This window comes from Psittacula echo (genome assembly GCF_963264785.1).
Source record: "Psittacula echo genome assembly, chromosome: 11".
Taxonomy (NCBI): Eukaryota; Metazoa; Chordata; class Aves; order Psittaciformes; family Psittacidae; genus Psittacula; species Psittacula echo.
In genome coordinates, this window is record NC_137746.1 from 1539421 (window position 1) to 1558124 (window position 18704).

The 18704-nt window shown below is 43.1% G+C and overlaps 1 protein-coding gene across 2 annotated transcripts; it reads right to left on the bottom strand.

The window, feature by feature from the left end:
- Positions 1 to 235: 235 nt before the first annotated feature.
- HSPA4 (heat shock protein family A (Hsp70) member 4) lies at positions 236 to 18231 on the bottom strand. Of its 2 annotated transcripts, XM_080627235.1 has the most exons (19): positions 18024 to 18231; positions 14140 to 14197; positions 12381 to 12521; positions 11552 to 11674; positions 11028 to 11127; positions 10489 to 10622; positions 8442 to 8686; positions 7978 to 8054; positions 7541 to 7692; positions 6515 to 6621; positions 6065 to 6198; positions 5445 to 5626; positions 4975 to 5064; positions 4326 to 4478; positions 3738 to 3863; positions 2653 to 2760; positions 2221 to 2340; positions 1708 to 1869; positions 236 to 1468 (listed from the first exon to the last, which is right to left on the bottom strand). In XM_080627235.1, the coding sequence occupies exons 1-19, from the start codon at positions 18128 to 18130 to the stop codon at positions 1268 to 1270; spliced, it is 2520 nt and encodes an 839-aa protein (XP_080483361.1). In that variant the 5' UTR covers positions 18131 to 18231; the 3' UTR covers positions 236 to 1267. The 2 variants fall into 2 exon arrangements, with proteins under 2 accessions (XP_080483361.1, XP_080483362.1); XM_080627236.1 differs by lacking the exon at positions 18024 to 18231 and having other exon boundaries at positions 12381 to 12457; positions 14140 to 14168.
- Positions 18232 to 18704: the final 473 nt, after the last annotated feature.

Consider the following 18704-nt stretch of genomic DNA (forward strand, 5'->3'; position numbering starts at 1 on the left):
CTGCCTAAGAGCTCATCTCAGTCTCCCCTCTGGCAGGTTAAAGCCATTCCCCTTGTCCAAAGCCCCTCTCCAGTTCTGCTTCATTAAAGGGGTCTGAATCAGGGTCTGGCAGCTGCAGCTTCACCCACAGCAGCACAAAAGGGATTAAAGGCTTTGAGCTGTGCCTTGCACAGGTGGGAAGGACGCAGCCCTGCCTCTGCATTGCAATCAAGAGCTGGAGAAGGTGATGGGGTAGAATCCAGTGCATTTATTTCTTGCAGTATCTGAATGGGTGTTCCAGGTTTGGATTTAACAGATACAAATTAATGTTTGCAAGATTAATGACAATCAGTACTAGAAGCAAATCATTGCATAAAGTTCATAGAAAAGAAAAAAAAGCCAAAATGTGTCAGGTCTTCCTTTTCCTGGGGAAAAAAAAAAGCCAAACCAAACCCCAAGCATTCCAACTGAAGGCCTCATGGAAGCAAGCATATCCCCATGGAAGCAAGCATATTCCTTGGAAGAGTTAGGAGCAAGTCAGAGCCAACGCTCAGTGCAGGCAGCAGAAACACAAGTATTCACTCTTTCTACTTGCAGCTAATTTCATTAGAGAGAAGCCTACATTGTCTGATCAGGGGGGGTGCATTCATGGATCCACAGGAGCTCCTCCTCTCTGAATGGATGCCAGGGATGCAGATCCATGATGTGAGGGTACCCATTAACATGATGGTACCAGGCCCTGCTTTGCAACCTCGTGTAACCAGGTGCTGTTGGAGTGCACGAGTCAGCTGAGCAGTGTTAACACTACAGCAAAGGTTAGTGATGGAAAGGCTCTGCCTTAGCCTCTGGTGGGAGCTTCCCCCAGTCCCCAGCAGCTCCCACACCAGAGGACATGGCACCGAGTGCCACTGTGCCACTAGGGAGGGGAACTGAACAGAGAACCACAGACCAGGGGCACCTGCAGGTAGGATCCTAGAACAGTGCTGCTGTCTCACCCCTCTACATCAAGGCCAACTCACCATGGACACTACAAATAGAGAATGAGCTTAGGGCTGTTCCTAAAGGTCTAGTAAGAATACCAAACACTTCTAAATACAACCATAATGGCAAGAAATGCTGCTTATCTGAGCAAGACACTGAGCATCAGAGTTGACGCACTGACCGAACCTCTCCAGGAGTTCCTACGTGCACTGTGGTATGCACTTCCTTCACTCTGTATTCAGAACATACAAAGTTGACAACTTAAAGCTTTATTGTAGTTCGCCATAATATAAACAGGTGCTGAAACTCAGTCAATGTCCATCTCTGGAAGCTTCTTCTCAGCAGCTGGGGGGGCAGCAGCGCTCTGCTCGGTGGTGGGGGCAGCGGTGTTGATTTCACCCTGCCCATCCACAGGTCCATTGGGTTCAGGAGGCTTCTGCTCCTCCTTTGGGAGCTCAACTTTGGGTTTGGGTTTCCGGACAATAGGATTGCAAATACTTGTCAATTCCTGGAAATCAAGTAAAACACAGTTAGAAGTGGGTTTATCCAACAACAGCTCTACTTCAACCTGTTGCTCAGGTGAACTTTGCCACCAGCTAGATACTTGAGCCACAGGCAGATGCTCCCCAACAATTAAGAGATTAACACCCAGTCACCAGATTTCTTACCTTAGGGTCTCTCTGAGCACGACAAACTAGACCAATAATCAGAAAGATTCATGGAAATGAATTATATACGAAGACTTACTTTAATCTTGGCTTGTATGTCCTTAGCTTTTATCACTGGGTCCAACGTAAGACTTCTCTTGTTCTGGAGATTAAGGTGGTTGTTCATCCACTCCGTAGCTTCATTCGTGCTCTTCTCCACTTTCGCCACATCTGCTTCATCCAGGTGGTCATACTGTTCATCCTGAAACAGCAAATCAGGAGTAGCTGTTCAAAACCAGTATTTGCACAAGTGAGCTGCATGCTGATCTCCCCAGACTTGAGCTCCCACACACCAGAAAGACCCATTGAGCCAGGAGGCTTTTGGGGCCAGCAGAGCAGTTCAGCTTATCACCCACAGCTCTTACCAGAGAGCTGAAGTCCATGAGGAAATCAACACCTCATGGACTTAAGAGACTGTCAGGTTTTCAAGCCAACATCCACTTTTGAAAATACAGCCAGGAGGGTGCATCAGCTTTCTGAAGGAACTTACTTAAAATGCAGAAAAGATCTGTAGCACTTGCTTGTATTTGCCAGAAATTCAATACATAAATACCTTTGCTCTGAAAGCAAGAACAGTTTTCATGTACTGCTGAATGTGCTTCCCTAATTCCTCAAATGCTTTTGGTCTTTCCTCCGATTCTTGGTATCTTGCCTGAATAGGCTGACCCAGAGCCTGAAACAGAGAACAGCAGGTATCAAAACCCACACAGCCATGATCCTGCACGATCTGACAGGGTACATCAACACTTCTGAACCCCTTGGAACTTCTACTATTCCCCCTACTTACAGCAAAGACTGAGTCTCCCTCAACCCTGCACTGCTACAGGTTTACTGGAGACCTGGTTCCTCATGTGCTTATTAATGAGCAAACTAAGCAGCTTGTTAGCAGTGTTCATCACTGCATCAGCAGAGCTCTCATAGCTCCCCACCTGAACAAAGCTCTCCACACTCCCACTGGAACTTACTGCATCCAAGAACCACTTACCTTCAATTCCACCAACTTGTCAATGTAAATTTGCTTGGGTTGGTCTTCACCATCTTCATAAAGCCAATTTTCTGTATCCTCCAGCTTCAGTGTGAAACTGTTTCTGTCCTGAAGCAACCACACAAAACAGGTAGGTGAAATATTCTGTTAGATGGTATTAAACGATGCTCAGAACCTTTCTGGAAGGGTTACAGTCTAAAAATGTGGGAATTTGTTTGAAACTCTATTTTAATGAGAAATCAGATATCCTTCAATATGGCTCTGTGGTGGAGACCAGGGCTAAGGAAGAACCCTCCATCACAGTTTATACCAATACTGTCACACAGAAGCCTATTCCCCCCACCTTTATTTTTCTATTCACATTTTCATCAGTTCACAAGCAAGCCTGAGAACAGACAAACTCATCTTTAGTGAGGGAGTGATGAATCCCACTCAACTTGGCCCACTTCTGACTCTGATGGAGCTGCCTGGGCTCTACAAGGCAAGGCTCCCACTGCCATCAACAGGCATCCAGGCATGAGTTTGCAGAGACTCACCGGATTACCAGTGTCTCCTAACTCAGTTTTATTAATTACACACCAAGCTCCATTAGTACAACAAGGAAAGCTAATTAATAACACCATGAGATTTTTAGGGCAACCTGTCCAGACACAGGTACCCACATTTAGTCAGACCAACCCCATGATTTTGTGCCCAGGTAGGGCTGTCTTTGAGGTTTTTATTCTTTACACTACCTAAATACTGACGAAGAACCGGAATAGAACAAGATGCATGAAAAGCTTAAAGCCATTGTGCACATGCACCTAGTCTGTTTCAGTCTCAAAACATACACTCTGATAATACCTTAATTGATGCAACTGCTTTGGAAGAGAACACACCATGTATGCTGGGTACTACCTGCTGGTACTCAGGCCATATTTAAATAGTTATCTGCATAGCCAGAAAGTTTAAAAGCTATTTCTCCTCATTTAAAGTCTGAAGACAGTCTAGGTAAAGATAGCATCTGACACAGCTCACAGGTTATGACAATACAACTGCTGATTGTAGTGAAAGCCATCAGAAGATACCAAGTAAGCAATACTTACATCTTCATTAACGAACTTCTCATAAATACCGCAGAGTTTGTCTCTCATATCATACACATATTCTTCCACAGCATTCTTGGCATCATTCCTCTCCTTCTCTAGTTTATCCTGCATTATCATTTTACCCTGTGAATGAGTTGTCAAGTTAGTTAGCCAAAAAAGGTAGTTATTTAAAATATACTGCTAGGATACCTTAAAAGCTTAACTTCGACTGAAGATTTTGGAATAGTGTGATTTACAGAACTGTTCTAAACACAGCACATGTATGAAGATTCACGTCAGTTTTGGTGGGATACCCAACAAATCTTCCTCTGGTTGAGGAACTTTCGCCCTGATGGCAGCAGCCATTGAGCACCTTTAACTGCAGGTGATCTCAGAAGTAACCAACCTGTGAACTGACTTTCTGCAGAACCCCTCTTCAAGGAAAGTTACAGCATTGACTAATGGGAAGAAGATATCTTTACCTCACCAAAAACGCATGAGCCTTTCCATCTTTCCTTGATTATCCTTATCCATTAACCATGTTCAAACCGCAGAATTTCTGGAGCTCAACCAGTGAAATGTTAACTTTAGCAAGTAAGAGTTTACCTCGTTCTCAATGAATAAGTTCAGCATATCCTTCCCTATCTGCCACACCAACTGGTTCTCAATGGGGAGGTCCACAGTGGTTGTCTTTACTTTAGCCTTCTTGGCTTGAGGTGGTTGATCCACTTTCTTGTCTTTCAAGTCAGCCTGAGTAGTCTGCATTAAAGAAATATATTCAAGGTAAGAACATCACCAGCCAGTTCACACTGAGTATTCAAGACTAATAATAGAGAAAGTACAATTGAGTTGGTGCACCTCAGCATCAGAGCTACATACTACCTGTCATGCTGACAGTGCAGCTCCTAGTCAGAGGTAGTGAAGGCAACTACTGGCTTTTCCTAGGCACACTGAAAACACCCCAGCAGTGTAGTCAATAACTTGATACTTCTCTAGTATTTAAGTTATGGAAAGCTACACAAAGAGGAGAGTTCACTCATTTTATCAGTACTAGAACACTTGCCAGGTCTGCAATTAATTATCCATGCCAGTTATGCACTTCCAAAGCTCTAATCACAACGCAGACTACCCATACATTCAAAGTTCAGCTTCCAGAGCTATGACAAAAGCAGCAAATACACTTCTGGAAGATTCATAGGAATATGTAGTGTGTAAGTGTATCCTGTAAAACAGAAGTCTCAAATGTTGACATTACCTCCATTTCTTCTGACTCAGCCTTATTTTCAGGTTGGGCCTGCTGTTGTTCTTCAGTCTTCTGCTGCTCTTCCTGATCTATTTGCATCTTCTGAAATTCATAAAGATATCCAATTTGACATATTAAACAAGGCATATGCAGATCACTGCTTCAGCTCCTGGCTGCTCACATCACCTAGTGCTCTTTGGCAAAAGGAACAGAATGAAACCTAGAGTCTCAAGACATAAGTTACAAGCTTCTAATCTAGGCAAGCAACAGCTCCACAATTAGGAATTTTATTTATACCCCACAGTCCTGGCATCAAGCGGATCTGTCACTGGTGTAACATACTTCAATTAGTACTTGATCACATCTTTATTTTAGTTGTTGGAGGTATCTACTAAATCCTTACACAAGTATTAGAAACTTCCCAGAACTTAGAAGGCTGATTAAGCACAACTGGCCAAGTACTAAGAGCAACAGTCTACTACCTCTTCCTCTTTTGCATGCTGGTCTGTTTCCATAGGCTCTTCATTGTCATCAGATTTATGAACCTCCACTAAAGATGCACTTGAGACACTGAAGATACCGTGGATATTTACTCTGACTTTGACTTTCACTTTTGAACTGGATCCATCTGTTTGAGGAGTGACCTTCTGAACCAAGAAGTGAGCTAAGCAATCCCAGAGAGAAAAAAAAAAGATACCATTTGATTAACTTAATCACTAAATGTGAAGTAAAACCTGACTGTTGCTGACAACGGATCACTGCAATGCACTCAAGAGGGTATCAAATCCTACTCAAGCCAAGCAAGTCAATTTTTTTACTCAGCAGTGCTAGGATACACAGCTATTAGAATTCTCTATGGTGTGCTGTAAAACAACATTAAAGACAGCGTAACTCTCAGTGCACCACTTTCAGGTTTGTTCCAACATCAGGATGATCTTTATTTAGCCTATTTGTCCATAAACTTCGTATTACTCCACTCATCTTACTGTAGACCCATGACTTTGGAAACCTATCCCCACTGCACTTTCCAGACTATATAATCAGCCAGAAGTCCTGAAACTTTTACATAGCCATTAAGAAATGATTAAAGAATGGTCTTAACCTATAGCAGGATCTGGGTAAGGCAGCTCCTTGGGACAACTGTAGTATGCCTCCAGAGTAAAAGGCTCCTTTCTGTAGAAGGTGAGGACCTTAGAAAACGGGGAAGCATGGTTCTTGGGAAAGACCTCGCAGTCACTGCAAGAGAAAACAGAGCAATCCTTCAGTGCATGGCTAATGAATCTGATGAAGTTAACAAAACTTTTCTACATACCCTTATTCCTTACAGAAAAGCTTCTTTAAGAAGTGACAAGAAGAGTCTCCAAACCTTCTAGGTTAGAGTAAGGCCAACAGCCATGTAGGAAGTGCTAAACTGCCCTCCATTAACTTCAGAAAAAGTATCAGCATTTGATTTGTTAACTGAGCACTGCTCTAGAAGCATTATTTACTCCAGTTGTCATCATTCAGTTTTAAGCTGTACATAATCATGCAAGCAAACTGAACTTCTTTTTACCTTAACCCCTCCTCTGCTGGTGAATTCCATCGTAAAGAAATAGGATACGGTATCAAATCTGTGATAGAGAATTCCCTCACTTTGAAAGCTGGAGATAAAATAGCACACTGAAAGAACACAAGAGCCATGTTAAAAACATTCAACCTTCAGGTGAACAGTGACTTAATTCAGCAAGTGGCTATTTATGCAGCTTCATACGTAGATTTACTTTAGTTAAAGGGAAGCTAATAGCTGTCCTAATCTGATCACTCCAAAAATAGAAATACTCAAGTTCTGCCTTAGAGTCATGTTGTTTGGTCTGCTATGGTTAGGCTACTGAAGTGGGTTTTGTGCCCACATAAGAGATCAGGAAACCTCAAGTAAAGTTACTTTCTACAATGAAACAGTACCAGGCTATCTGCATACCCTAACAGAAAACTTTCTTTAAGCAGATCCGTACAGCTCATACCACTGACTGAACAGAGCTGTAACCACACGTTAAACATTTGGAAAGTGAGGTGACCAGAGCAAAATTAAAGTGCATTCAAGATACAGTAGCACTAGTAACTATTATTTACTACTGCTTAAGCCATTAAAGTGGCTGATTCCAGCTCAGGACACAGATTCCCATTAGCAAGAAGCTAAGCTTTCATTCCCATCCATGTTATTAAGCAATTGCTTAATATCACAAGTTTATCAGTAGTGCTGTAACAAAAAAAGGTTTTCCCCTGTTTAACTTGGGCCCCCAAAGGAGCCTGGAAGACAAAACGCATGAGCTTTATCAGACTACCAATTCCCAACCACACTGAAACATGCTCTCTGCTTCACTTCAACAAGCTACACTTATCTTCTGATTTGGCTTACACAAATAGCACAAAGGAATTGCTTAAAGCTGCTATTCTCATTCTTCCAACTGCTTTCCTGAAGCTTATTTGAATCCATTCTAGGATACACAAGAAGTATCCTTCATGCTACTTGTGGACCCTGTCTCAAATACTTGTGATTTCAGTAACAATACTCAGAGCTAAAACAAACAGCACTTGTTACCTGCAGCGCACACCCTCGTGCCACAGCCTCATCTGCATTCAAAGTTGTACTGACTTCTTTGCCAAAAAATTTACTGATCTTCTCTTTTACAGCGGGGATCCTTGTGGTACCACCAACTATCTCTACTGCATAAATATCCTCCTTCTTCAACTCTAGAAAGGAGTCAGACATTAGTTTTTAGACTGTTTTACATGAATATGCTGACATCATAAACTAGATGTTTACACCAACCATTACTTAAGCTTGTTGTCTATGTTTCCAAGCAATAAGACTTTCAGATGCTTACCTTGTGTGAAAAGGTTTAAAGCTTGTAACTGCTAAGCAAGAAATTGTTAGCTGTGCTAAATGCACCTGTCTGAGCCTTATCAAGACCCAAAGGAAGCTTGTGATAAGGATGTCTTTCCTGTATGCAGAACACAGAATGCACGATCACTTACTGGCTTGCTCCAGCACACTGCGAAGGGGTGGCTCTACTCTTGCAAGCAGCCCATCACACATCTCTAAAAATTTGCTTCTGTTGGAGGAAACCATAAATCAAGCTATAGCAAACCAGAAGTTAATACTGCAAATACAATAGGATGCCAAACCCAGAAAAATGCCGCTGTAGCTACATGCTGCAGGGTTTTCCCTCCCCCAGTCCTAGTTTTATACTTACGAAGTAAGTTCTCCCACAAACTTTGCTCTAGTAATCTAGGCACACTTGCAACACTCACAGCCCTTCCTCCTAGCTCAAGGCCACTGGCCAGCCTCTAAACATCATCATTCTTAGCAGCACCCCCACACACACTCTCTTACGTTTCCACCTCCTCCCAGCCCTAAGCACCAGCACTTCATACTAAGCTTGAAGTGCTAAGTTTCTTGATTGAAGCATTGTGAATGAAGCTTCGAGTATAAGCATTACCTGTTCATTGTTCCAGAGACATCTATGTCATTCATGAAGCACTCTATATTCATTGGGAGGTCAGAGGCATTCGCACTCATCAGCTTTTTCAGCTTCTCACACTCCTGGGACAGCCTCAGCAGTGCCCGGATCTTGGACTTGATGTCCAGTTTGTATTTCTTGCCAAATTCTTCACAGAAGTATTCAACTAACATCTCATCAAACTTCCTGCCTCCAAGTGTTGTGTCAAATGCCGTAGCAAGAACCTTAAAGAAATGGAACTCTTCAGTAATGGCACAGTTTCTCATTACTCAGTGACACCAGTTAGCAGTTAACATCAAAGCATTTCTTTGTTTCAAATATAGTCAATTTGAAATTAAAGCAAGTACCACAATGTTACTGCTGAGGAAGAATTACACTGGTGCAGCCACAACAGAAGAATCCAGTACAGGTCATTTTTCACTCTGCCCTTGCAGTGAGGAGTTTCTTTTGATAAGCCTCATCTAGAATCCCAACCTAGTCCAAACAATAAATCTCCCATAATAATGTCCAAATAAATGTCCCATACTCAGCTTTCACACTTCAGACACTGCTGGCAACAACTAAGCTATTCTATTCTATTTCAAGGCAACCTAAGTAGCAATTACATTACCAACATCTGCAGTAACAGATGTACACATCCTGAGATGCCTTTGGTCTTCTTTTAAAGCCTACCAAGTCTAAGCCATGAGCATCCTGTGCCTGTTGTAGCTGGTATCAGATGTGTTCAAAGTGCTGTTGGGAGACAGAACCACCATTACCTTGGACAAATTCTGGCACCTTCACAAACATGAGACCCCTCTCTGAATGGCAATTTTCACAGGAGAAAAACCCCATGTACCAAATGCTAAAAGCAGCTTTGGGCCCCCAGCCTTCCTATAGCAAGGTGACAACTTTCAGAGGCAATTTAGGAAGCTAGGGCAAGGCTCAGCAGCACAATCTGTTCAGTAGCTTGTACTGTAAGCACACCATCAGTTCCCAAATTCTGCTCAGCCACTGCCAGTTTGAGTCATCTCCTAGATTAATTTTTGATGCCTCATAAGGCCAGAACAAGCTAAGAATAAAACCTGGAGAGAATAAATGCTATTAACTCTCACAAATAGGTGCTCATTTCTGATGAGGGGATTATCTGCAAAGAACAGCTGTGGCCCATCCACCCCAGCTGATTCTGCACTTTAAACATGTTGGACCCGATTTTTTAAGGAACAGAAATCAGTGAAGTATCCCATTATTCTCAATACACCTCCAGACTAGGTTTGGCCTCTACACTGTTTTAGCTGCCTTGCTGCCCAGCTCTCCATTCTATACTCAGAGGCATCCCTTCCATACTTCTGTGGTTACAGTGTTTAAATCAGAGAAACACAAAGTAGGTCACATTTCTTTACAAGAGAAAACAGAACTTCAACAAAACCAATGCTTCCAGAACTCTTGCCCTCTCTGCATTTCACTGCCCTGTGCTTGAAAGTTTAGGTTTGTTTCTCCAACAGATTCAGTTACTGGAACTGCAAAAGCCCAGACTGTAATTGTAAAAAGGCCACTAAGAAATGCTGAGAACAGTAATGCTTTGGCAGCTCACACTGTAACTTGCTTACCTTCCACTCAAAGCTTAGAGTAATTAGAATGTTTTTGCTCTTTCACATGAGCCCCGCAGTTAATGTTTAAAACATGACACTTAAAGCATCCTAGGAATGCCTGCTTTCATGCTCACTCTCATGACTGAACTGGAGTATTCTCTGAAAGCAGCATCCAGTCAGATATGATAATTTCTGACTACACAGTTTAATTCAGGCTTTTTATTCTTTGCCAAAATCTGCTGATTAAGGCATGTTTGCTTCCTCCACACGCTACTCAAAAGCTCTCTAGTTCCCTGCCCTACTTTTAACTCCAGACAAAGAGCAACTTTAAGAGTAAGAACTGAGCTGTCTGGATGCACAGTGTAAAGACAAGCAAGCTTGCCTGTCACAGGCCCTGTACGCACTGGTGAATATTGCTACTGGTGATTAAAATGGATGCAGAACTGATTGTTTACTTTCAGCTTTCCTTTGTTGAATGCACAAACAGAAACTTGATATGCAGAATGCCCCATATCCACAAAAACAACATTCCGTGGCTTCTCTTCCAAGGCAGGCAGGTCTTGCTTATAGATCCCGTATGCCAGGGCAACTACACAGAGACAAGAAGCAGAGACTGTAGTCAGGATATTCAGTTCCGTAATTCCTTAAGTGAGTCATCAGTAAAGATAATCAGCATTTCACCTTCATTTTCAAGCTACAGAAACTGGTTTCTTGTTAAACAAAATTCCCACTGCTAAAGGGACATGGAAGAATATAAAACAACATAAGCCCCCCCCAGTAGCTGCATCAGAACAGGTACTCAGGAAATATCTTTATGCCTCTGTAAAGCAATGAAATAACAGAACAGAGCTCAAGGAACTTTATGATCAACTAATACATTGTAAGTTTACAAAAGCAGCAGTAACTCCAGAGGACACAGACCACTGACAGATTACAAGCCCTTTTATCTAATACAACTACAGTATTAAGCAAGGGAGAGAAAAGAAGATGCTACCTGCAGTTGTTTCATTTATCAGTCTCAGACAGTTGAGACCAGCGATCTGTGTAGCATCCATCACAGATCTCCTTTCTGCATCTGTGTAGAAAGAAGGAACCTGCAAGATGATCAGATATCCAATATAAGCATTTAGAATAGCCACCTTCAGCAAACAGCTGAAGTGTCTGTAAAGAATCAGTATAGAGCACACCTGAGGTACCCTGCAAATTCAGTGTTGGCTTCAGTTGAGACAAAGTTACTTCTTGTAAAGTTTTTTTCACCCTATGTCAAGCCACTCATTTTAGGAGCAAAGAACCAGAAACAGGTATCAAATATTACTTATGCTGCTGATTAGCAGCATTTTAAGACATTTCGCCATTAATGAAGTAAGTCTAGAGTTGAAGAGATGGGAGAAAGATTCATTTTAAACGGAAAAGACAAATACCTGAATATTCAAGTCTCATGGGCAATTTCATGCTGCCATCATTTCAGTTTATGATGCCAACCAAATAGGTAAGACCTGGTTACCATCACATACTTACAGAAACAACACAGTCAACTACAGGCTTCTTGAGCGCATTCTCAGCAGTCTCTTTTAGCTTGGTAAGAAGCATTCCTGTCACCTGTTCAATAGTAAAGTTTCTTTCTTCTTCCATATACATGGCCTTCAAAAAAGAATCGTGCACACAGGTTACACTACAGCACAACCCACGAGCTACACACATAAGTAACACATGCAAGAAAGAGCCTTTACTAAAAGCAAGCTCAGACAGTAATCTAGCTCTGTACAAGCTTCTCATTGAGGGCCTGGCTCGTGCACAGCAATTGTGAGATAAACACTGGAATGCACATTTCAATTCACATACACAAAGCTGCTCTGCACATTTTATGGTTTAACCCCAATTTGTAAGCAGTGCCTAGGATATCCCAGACCAGCAGGGATGAGGGTAAGTTCATCAATTATTGCTAAAATCCAAATCAGAAGATCAGCCGTTGTAGAAAAGGACCAATTTTTACCATTTCAGCTGAAGGACTAAGCTGACTTCTCACACCTTTGCAGTATCTGGACAGTAGCTAAATAAGTCCACTGGTCAAGTAACTTGTCTTCCAGATTCACCGTGGAGGGAAAGGTAAAAAGCACTGCTACAGCTGTTGGTGTGGGCTTTGCAAGGCAGTGAAGCTGTATAACTAAATGCAGTCTCACCTAACACCTGGAGAGACCATCTGCATTATTAGCCTTTCATTCCCTATTTGAGATTTTCCATTCACAAGAGAACAGAAACTACAGCAAGGAGATTTCAAATAAAGAGACTAAAGGGGGAGCTTTATCAGTTTCCTCCTCTGGCTCTTTTTCAAATCTGCCAGACTTACCTTGATGCCAGTTGAGCCTGTTGGCAGCTGGACAAGTTCATAGGCAAGGCTTGCTTTTTCAGCTTGAACAAAGGGATCTGAGAATGCACGACCATGAAATCTTTTAAAACTTTGTACTGTATTCTTTGCATTTGAAATAACCTAGAGGAAAAGAAATCTTTAATACGATATGTCAGGGCAACATCTGAATTTCAAACAGAAGACAGAGTTTTGTTCTCATGCCTCTCCCACCAGCAGAGCTTTGTCATTTGTATCTTGTATCAGGGCAGTTGCTAGAAGGCACCTTCCCTCTGATCACTCACGGAACCTACAGGAATTTGAGATTTAAAATAAAATGTATGCTAGGAAACTGAGCCAAGATTCTATCAACATCTGATTAAAACAGTACTCCATTGTCACAGTGTAATTGTAAATGTCAGCAAAGTGTCCTTCCCCTTTACCTGTTTCCTACACTCCACCTTTCTATCACAGCACAGCCAGTAATTCCACAAACAAAACACGTATGTTGATGTAAACTCCAGTTCAGGTTCATCACATGCACGTGACAGTTAACACAGGTATTCCCACAAAACAGTTCAAGGACATGGTCATGAAGCTTTAAAAAGTCAAGACAGCCCCAAGATGCTACTGTCAATTTGATTTAACTGACAAGTCTTTTATTAATAGCAGAGATCAGTGCAAATGGAGAAATGAAAGAAGTTACAGCCTGTTTTCACATGGTGAAAGTAAGCTTGTTTAATTCTTTAATTTACATTACAGCAAGACACCAGAGCAGTTCACTGAGCAGACAACACTGTACCATGTAACATTTACCTGTGATGCAGTTTTAGTCAAGTGTCTATTTTCCTACATAACCTGGGTTTGATGTTGTATAAGTTTAGTTTCTGCAGGACATACCTCATCTCTACTGGATCTCTGTATCAATGCTTTTCTTTAAGCTAAGCAGACACTCAATCCCAGAAAAAACATCTGTATTTAGTTCTAGTACAGTTGTTCTGTTCTTGAATAACATGGTTGTGTCCAGTCATTTTTGTATTCTAGATAATGAATCTTCACCCATCTCTAGGTATTTTAGGCTAAGAAAAACCAAGTGTTTGAATAGTCACTTCCTGTAGAGGACTTCAAAGAAAAAAATAGTCACATTTTATAGGGGTTTCACAGCAACACAAGACATGACACAGCAGGAGCCAAATGTGAAGTAGGACAAGTCAGCTTCACTTTTTCTGTGTCCTTCAATCATATTTACCTACCTACACCAACAGACACTCAAAGCATAAGCAAGAATGCCCGAGACAGACGTCTAGATTGTAACTCAACCACAGAGTCAAGAAAGATATATTTACACTCAAGTATGACCCCTTTCTGCCAGAACTATGCACTTAATGGAATTCCACAGAATGCAGTCACATAATTAAAAGCTATCATAAGACACACAAACTAGAATAAGCTAAGGTAGACTGAAGCACTCTTTGCTTTCTAGGTTGCAAATGTAAATTCTAATTAGTATTTATCAGCATTTCAGAAGAGGGAAAACTATGTATCTTTTTTTTTTCCCATACTTCATCATATGCAATGATCAACCCTGAGCTTCCTACCAAAGATGCCAGAGCAGCATTACATGCTGAGCAGCTGAATTCAGCTCAGCTGTTCACACATTACGGAGACACCAAGATGCCAGCTCAGAGACATCTGTCACCTTCCCTGATCAAACAATACATCCTGCTCCTCAGCTACTGACTTACCCAACCTACACACTCACCTGGCTTTTAGCTGCAGCACCAATAGAGCGGTTCTTAGGTCCAAAGGATATACATGACCTGTAATTAAAGGAAAGATTGACAGTAAGTGACTGGTAGAACTGCACTGCTTATCTTGTTGAGAAACACTGATAATATCACAGATTATAAACAGTATTTGGTCTGTTGAGGAGCTGGTCACTCACTGCAATATATGCACAGAAATTCTGTGAATTCTGGGAAGAAACAGGAACTTTCAGCTCAGTCAGAACAATGCTCTGCACAGCAGCACAGCACTGAACCCAAACTTAACTCATGCTGCTTCAAGCTGTACATCTATATAGTAACTGGGGAGACACCCTTTAACTCAGTAGTTATGTATCTAAAGCCACTCAAAGATAAGTTGTTCACTAATAATACAGGAAACATTCAACTGTTCAGAAGACATACAGGAAGTAAATCAGGTATTCAGGAAATCATTCCCACATATCTGTACCAAATGCTAACTCAAATTTTCAGTCAGAAAGCAAACCTGCAGAGAAAAATTGGTGCTTGAGTTTCATCTGCATTCACTGCAATAATACAGATTACAGAAAGAAAAACCATACTTCATGCCAAGCTACTTGTGACAGCCTGCAGGTCTGAAAAACACAGAATAAACCCCCTCCATTCTGGAGGGATTCCTGCTCCTATTAAGCCTCTTTATTTATATACTTAACAAAATTAAATCCAGCCCTCCAATCCAAGTTCCTCATACCACTGAGGTAAACTAACTGGGGAAAAAAGAATGCCATGAATCAAGTAGATTGTTACTATTCACACAACATTGAAACAGCACAATTCAACTGCTCTCTGTGCAGCAGGTCAAGAATCTGCTTTACAACAGGGTTCTGCCACAGGGCTGCCACAAGAAACAGATTCCATCCCAGCCTGAGGTTTAGAACTGGCCTGTCAAACAGAAATGGTCAAAACCAGAACTGAAGACCACAGTGAGATAATTGCATTGGGTTTGTATCTTCTTCCAATTTATGAACAGCTTAACAACTGAGGCAAAGCCCACCCCAAAGCAATGTGCTGCAACAGAATTAACACTTCTGAATGCATCTGTTGTTATCTGAAACAACTACTCAAAGGATCAGCTAAAGTGAGGAGGTTCTGTGCTATGCAACCCCTAAGGTCCACACTAAGGGTACACAAGCTGCAGAGCTTATGGTTAAAAAAACCTCATGAGCCCCAGGCTGGAACTTGGTTATTAATTTACTCTGGGCTCCAGAAAGGAATTAAAGACACGAACAGGAATTGCTGCTTTTCTCCTGGACGACAACAAGATATCCAGCTACTTCACTGCTAGGCTCACAAGCCATCAGCCCCATCCACCACAAATCCACTAATAGAGATCACAGAACTCTCAAAACCTGCCAGACTAAAAACTCAAAGCAGAAGTCTGTCTCAATAGAAGGAGACGGCACAGTAATCAAAGATATGGTATCTCATATTATGCGCAGGGAATAAAACCCTGAGGTGCAAAAACAGTCTTCTTGACTACACTTTATGAACAGGCAGGCTTCTCTGAGGAGCTGCAGTGGGACAGATGAGATTGTTCCCAGCTCCGTTCCTTCCCTTTGTGCCCATCCCAGCCCTTCTCCTCTCAAAGCCTCAAGCAGCCATATCAGGCCCAGGACAAAGCTAAGTTAAATTGCAAGAAGGAAGGAAGGAGGAGGCAGCCTCATTCCCCAAATCAGTTTACCACAGGGTCCAGGGTTAACTCATTAAATGTGAATTAGACTATTACACGATTTACTGGGAGCTGAATAACTAACCACAGCACCTAGAGCAGAGTCATAATCACACTGAAGGTCATCACAGGTCTAATGAAGCAACTTAAGCAGAGCTCTGAACTTCATTAATGCTCCTGCAGGCACCACTTCACACTCCCACCTGCTTCCACTTCCTCAGATGATATCTCCTGTCCCCTGACAGCACATTTCCTTTACAGTAAAAAAACCAGCACTCAACACCATAAGCTCAGTTACAATTTCACTTTCATCCTACAGAGATAATGGACGACCTCCCTCTTCCCCCCCATTTTTACCAGCTTTCTCTCTACCACTTCTCCATTTTAAGAATATTGTATTCAAAGACAAACATGTTTTGTGCTGCTTTTGGATAAAGTTCCAATTTCACAGGATTCTGGAAGAATCCAAGTGCAGAGCTGAAAGCAGATTCAGAGAGAACACCATTGTGCCACTGCACTAAATACAGTGCATTCAGCAGGGTTTACTTTACTAAAACAAACAATGACAATAACAGATACCTAAAAATCCTTCCCAAAACATGGATGTCATCATAGCAAATAGCCTTTAACCCTGACCATGAGCAGACTCCTGAGGAAACCTGCCACAACACCTTGCATGACTTCCCCAGAGCTCCCGCTACAGAAACACTGAGCAGTGGCTTTTTGAACCAGGCTGTTTCCAAGCCAAAGTCATTAAGTATTCCCTTTACAGATGGGTTTGCTCACACAATGGTTTCTGCATTCCCCCAGAACAGTGCTTGGAGATTAAGTCCTGTTAAAAACTCTTTTTATCATTTTCATTTTCCTTCTTTTTTTTCCAATTTCACTTCAGCCCTTCATAACTGGATTATTTCCTGAAAGATGCTTTATGCCAGGTCCTTCATACAGCTTCAGTGAGCCATATGTGTATTCTTACCTCAAATATATGCGAGCAGAACTTCGACTCCCTGAGGGACACATACCCAGAGCTTCTAGAAGAGGGCTTTGAAGTTCTTCACATTAACTCTTTTCCTAGCACATCTAACCCTTAAGCTGCCATGTTACTGACAACACATCAGAGACTATTCCTTACTCTAGCATATGGTACCAGATTAAAAACTTCCTTCTCCATTGATTCATTGCTTAGAGACAGCAACAGGCAAACAGAGCAGAGGTATTGTCTACTAAGAAGCAAGATCATTTTACTCCTCTTGTCTTTATAAACAGATGTGAAGGACCTAAAAAACCCCCACCTAAGACAATGTAGCTACCTCATTAAGACAGCTATTTACTTCAGCATCTACTTAAAATAAAGCTATGCTACAACGGAGAGTAACTTTTAAGAGAGCTTTCCAAACAGTTCCCTCCAGGTTTGAGGCACTGGAAGGTTTCTTTTCCATCTTTATTTTGCAATTTATTCTTAGAGTTTTATCCCAGTTCTGCCTCTCAGAAAGTTTATTAAAACCAGGCATCACACAGTGCTCCTGAGGCAAGTGTTGGGAGTCCTATTTAGAGCAGCAGAGTTAGAACACACCACACACGTTGTGAAGTGCGATCTGCTTCAAGACCGAGTTCACCGGCGAACTACACTATTAGCCAGGCCCTTTTCCGAATAAAAGGAGGTCTGGCTCCGCTGCTCACATCCCCCTTCCCCATCACTTGCCTGGTGGCTGGCTTCAAGTGAGAGTTTAAAAGCCTCAACACGAGCTCAGCGTTCACCTCCGCAGCCCGGCTGAACTGGGGAGAGAGAGCCTGAACTGCAGAGGAACAGGCAGGAATGCTATCAGGGATGTCGGAACACGGTGTAGAGATTTATTAAGAGTTAAGCTTTATTATTTCCAGCAAAGATGTGGTTGGCTTTTCTCGTATTCACAGACCCAGGTCCTTCAGTCCTCAGCCCTGCCTCAAGGAGCACACGCTGCTCACACTACACAGGAAGCAAAGGAGCAGCGAGGGGCACCCGCAGCTTTTCTCCGTGCCGGCCGCGCGGTACCGCTCGTTTCCTATCGCGTTTGTATGGCAAACCCACTGCCCCCAGCCCCGGCTGTCTCCCGTCCCGGCACACCCGGGCTCGGCGGCAGCGGTCCCTCCCGCTGAAGGCCGCCGCCTCAGCGCGGCCCGCGCCCCACTCACGGCGTGCTGCGGTCGCTGTACTCATTGGCGATGGTCTCGATGCCGCCGGCGCGGGCCACAGCAACATAGCAGCTCTGGAAACCCAGATCGATGCCCACCACAGACATGGCTGCGACACGAAGGGGCGACGGCGCCTGCGAGGCAGCGGCGGGGCTCGGCGCGGTTAAATGCGCGGCGGCGGCGGCGGGGCCTGCCCGAGCGGGGGCACTTCTCGAAGGATCCCGTCGGGCCGCGGCAGAGAAGAGAGCGCGGGGAGGAGGCGGATCTCGCGAGACTAACGAGAGGCGCGTGGACCGCGCCCGGGGGCGGGGCTAGCGCTGGCCACGCCCTCAGCTCTGTGCGCGCGCTTTTGCTTGGGCAAAAGTGAGGGGTTTTGTGCCCAGATTGCCTTTAGGTCTGAGGCATCACAGGCACGTTCGTGCCTTTCAGTGCCAATAGGAAGAACGTTTAAGTTAAGCTTTCCATTTTCCATATGATGTAATCACCGGATGACAAGGGAGGGGGCTGGGGGCAAAGAGCGTGCTTGTGAGAGTGATGGAAATGGATCACAGCTCCCGGAAACTAGGGTGTTGCAGAAAAGGACCCAAAATCCTGAGAAATTACCTTTCATTGTTCTGGGCCAGTGCCATTCACGTGCACCACGGTGGTGGTTCTGCCTCAGCGCCCCCAAAATGGCAGTGA

What these genes read in the sequence shown, in the direction of transcription:
- HSPA4 (XM_080627235.1), bottom strand. Translation starts at nt 18,130, where the DNA reads ATGTCTGTGGTGGGCATCGATCTGGGTTTCCAGAGCTGCTATGTTGCT. An exon ending in GATAAATGAAACAACTGCAG is followed by an intron (nt 10,623 to 11,027) that starts GTAGCATCTTCT and finishes GTCTCTGTGTAG; the next exon opens with TTGCCCTGGCATACGGGATC. An exon ending in AGCATGCAAAAGAGGAAGAG is followed by an intron (nt 5,065 to 5,444) that starts GTAGTAGACTGT and finishes TATGAATTTCAG; the next exon opens with AAGATGCAAATAGATCAGGA.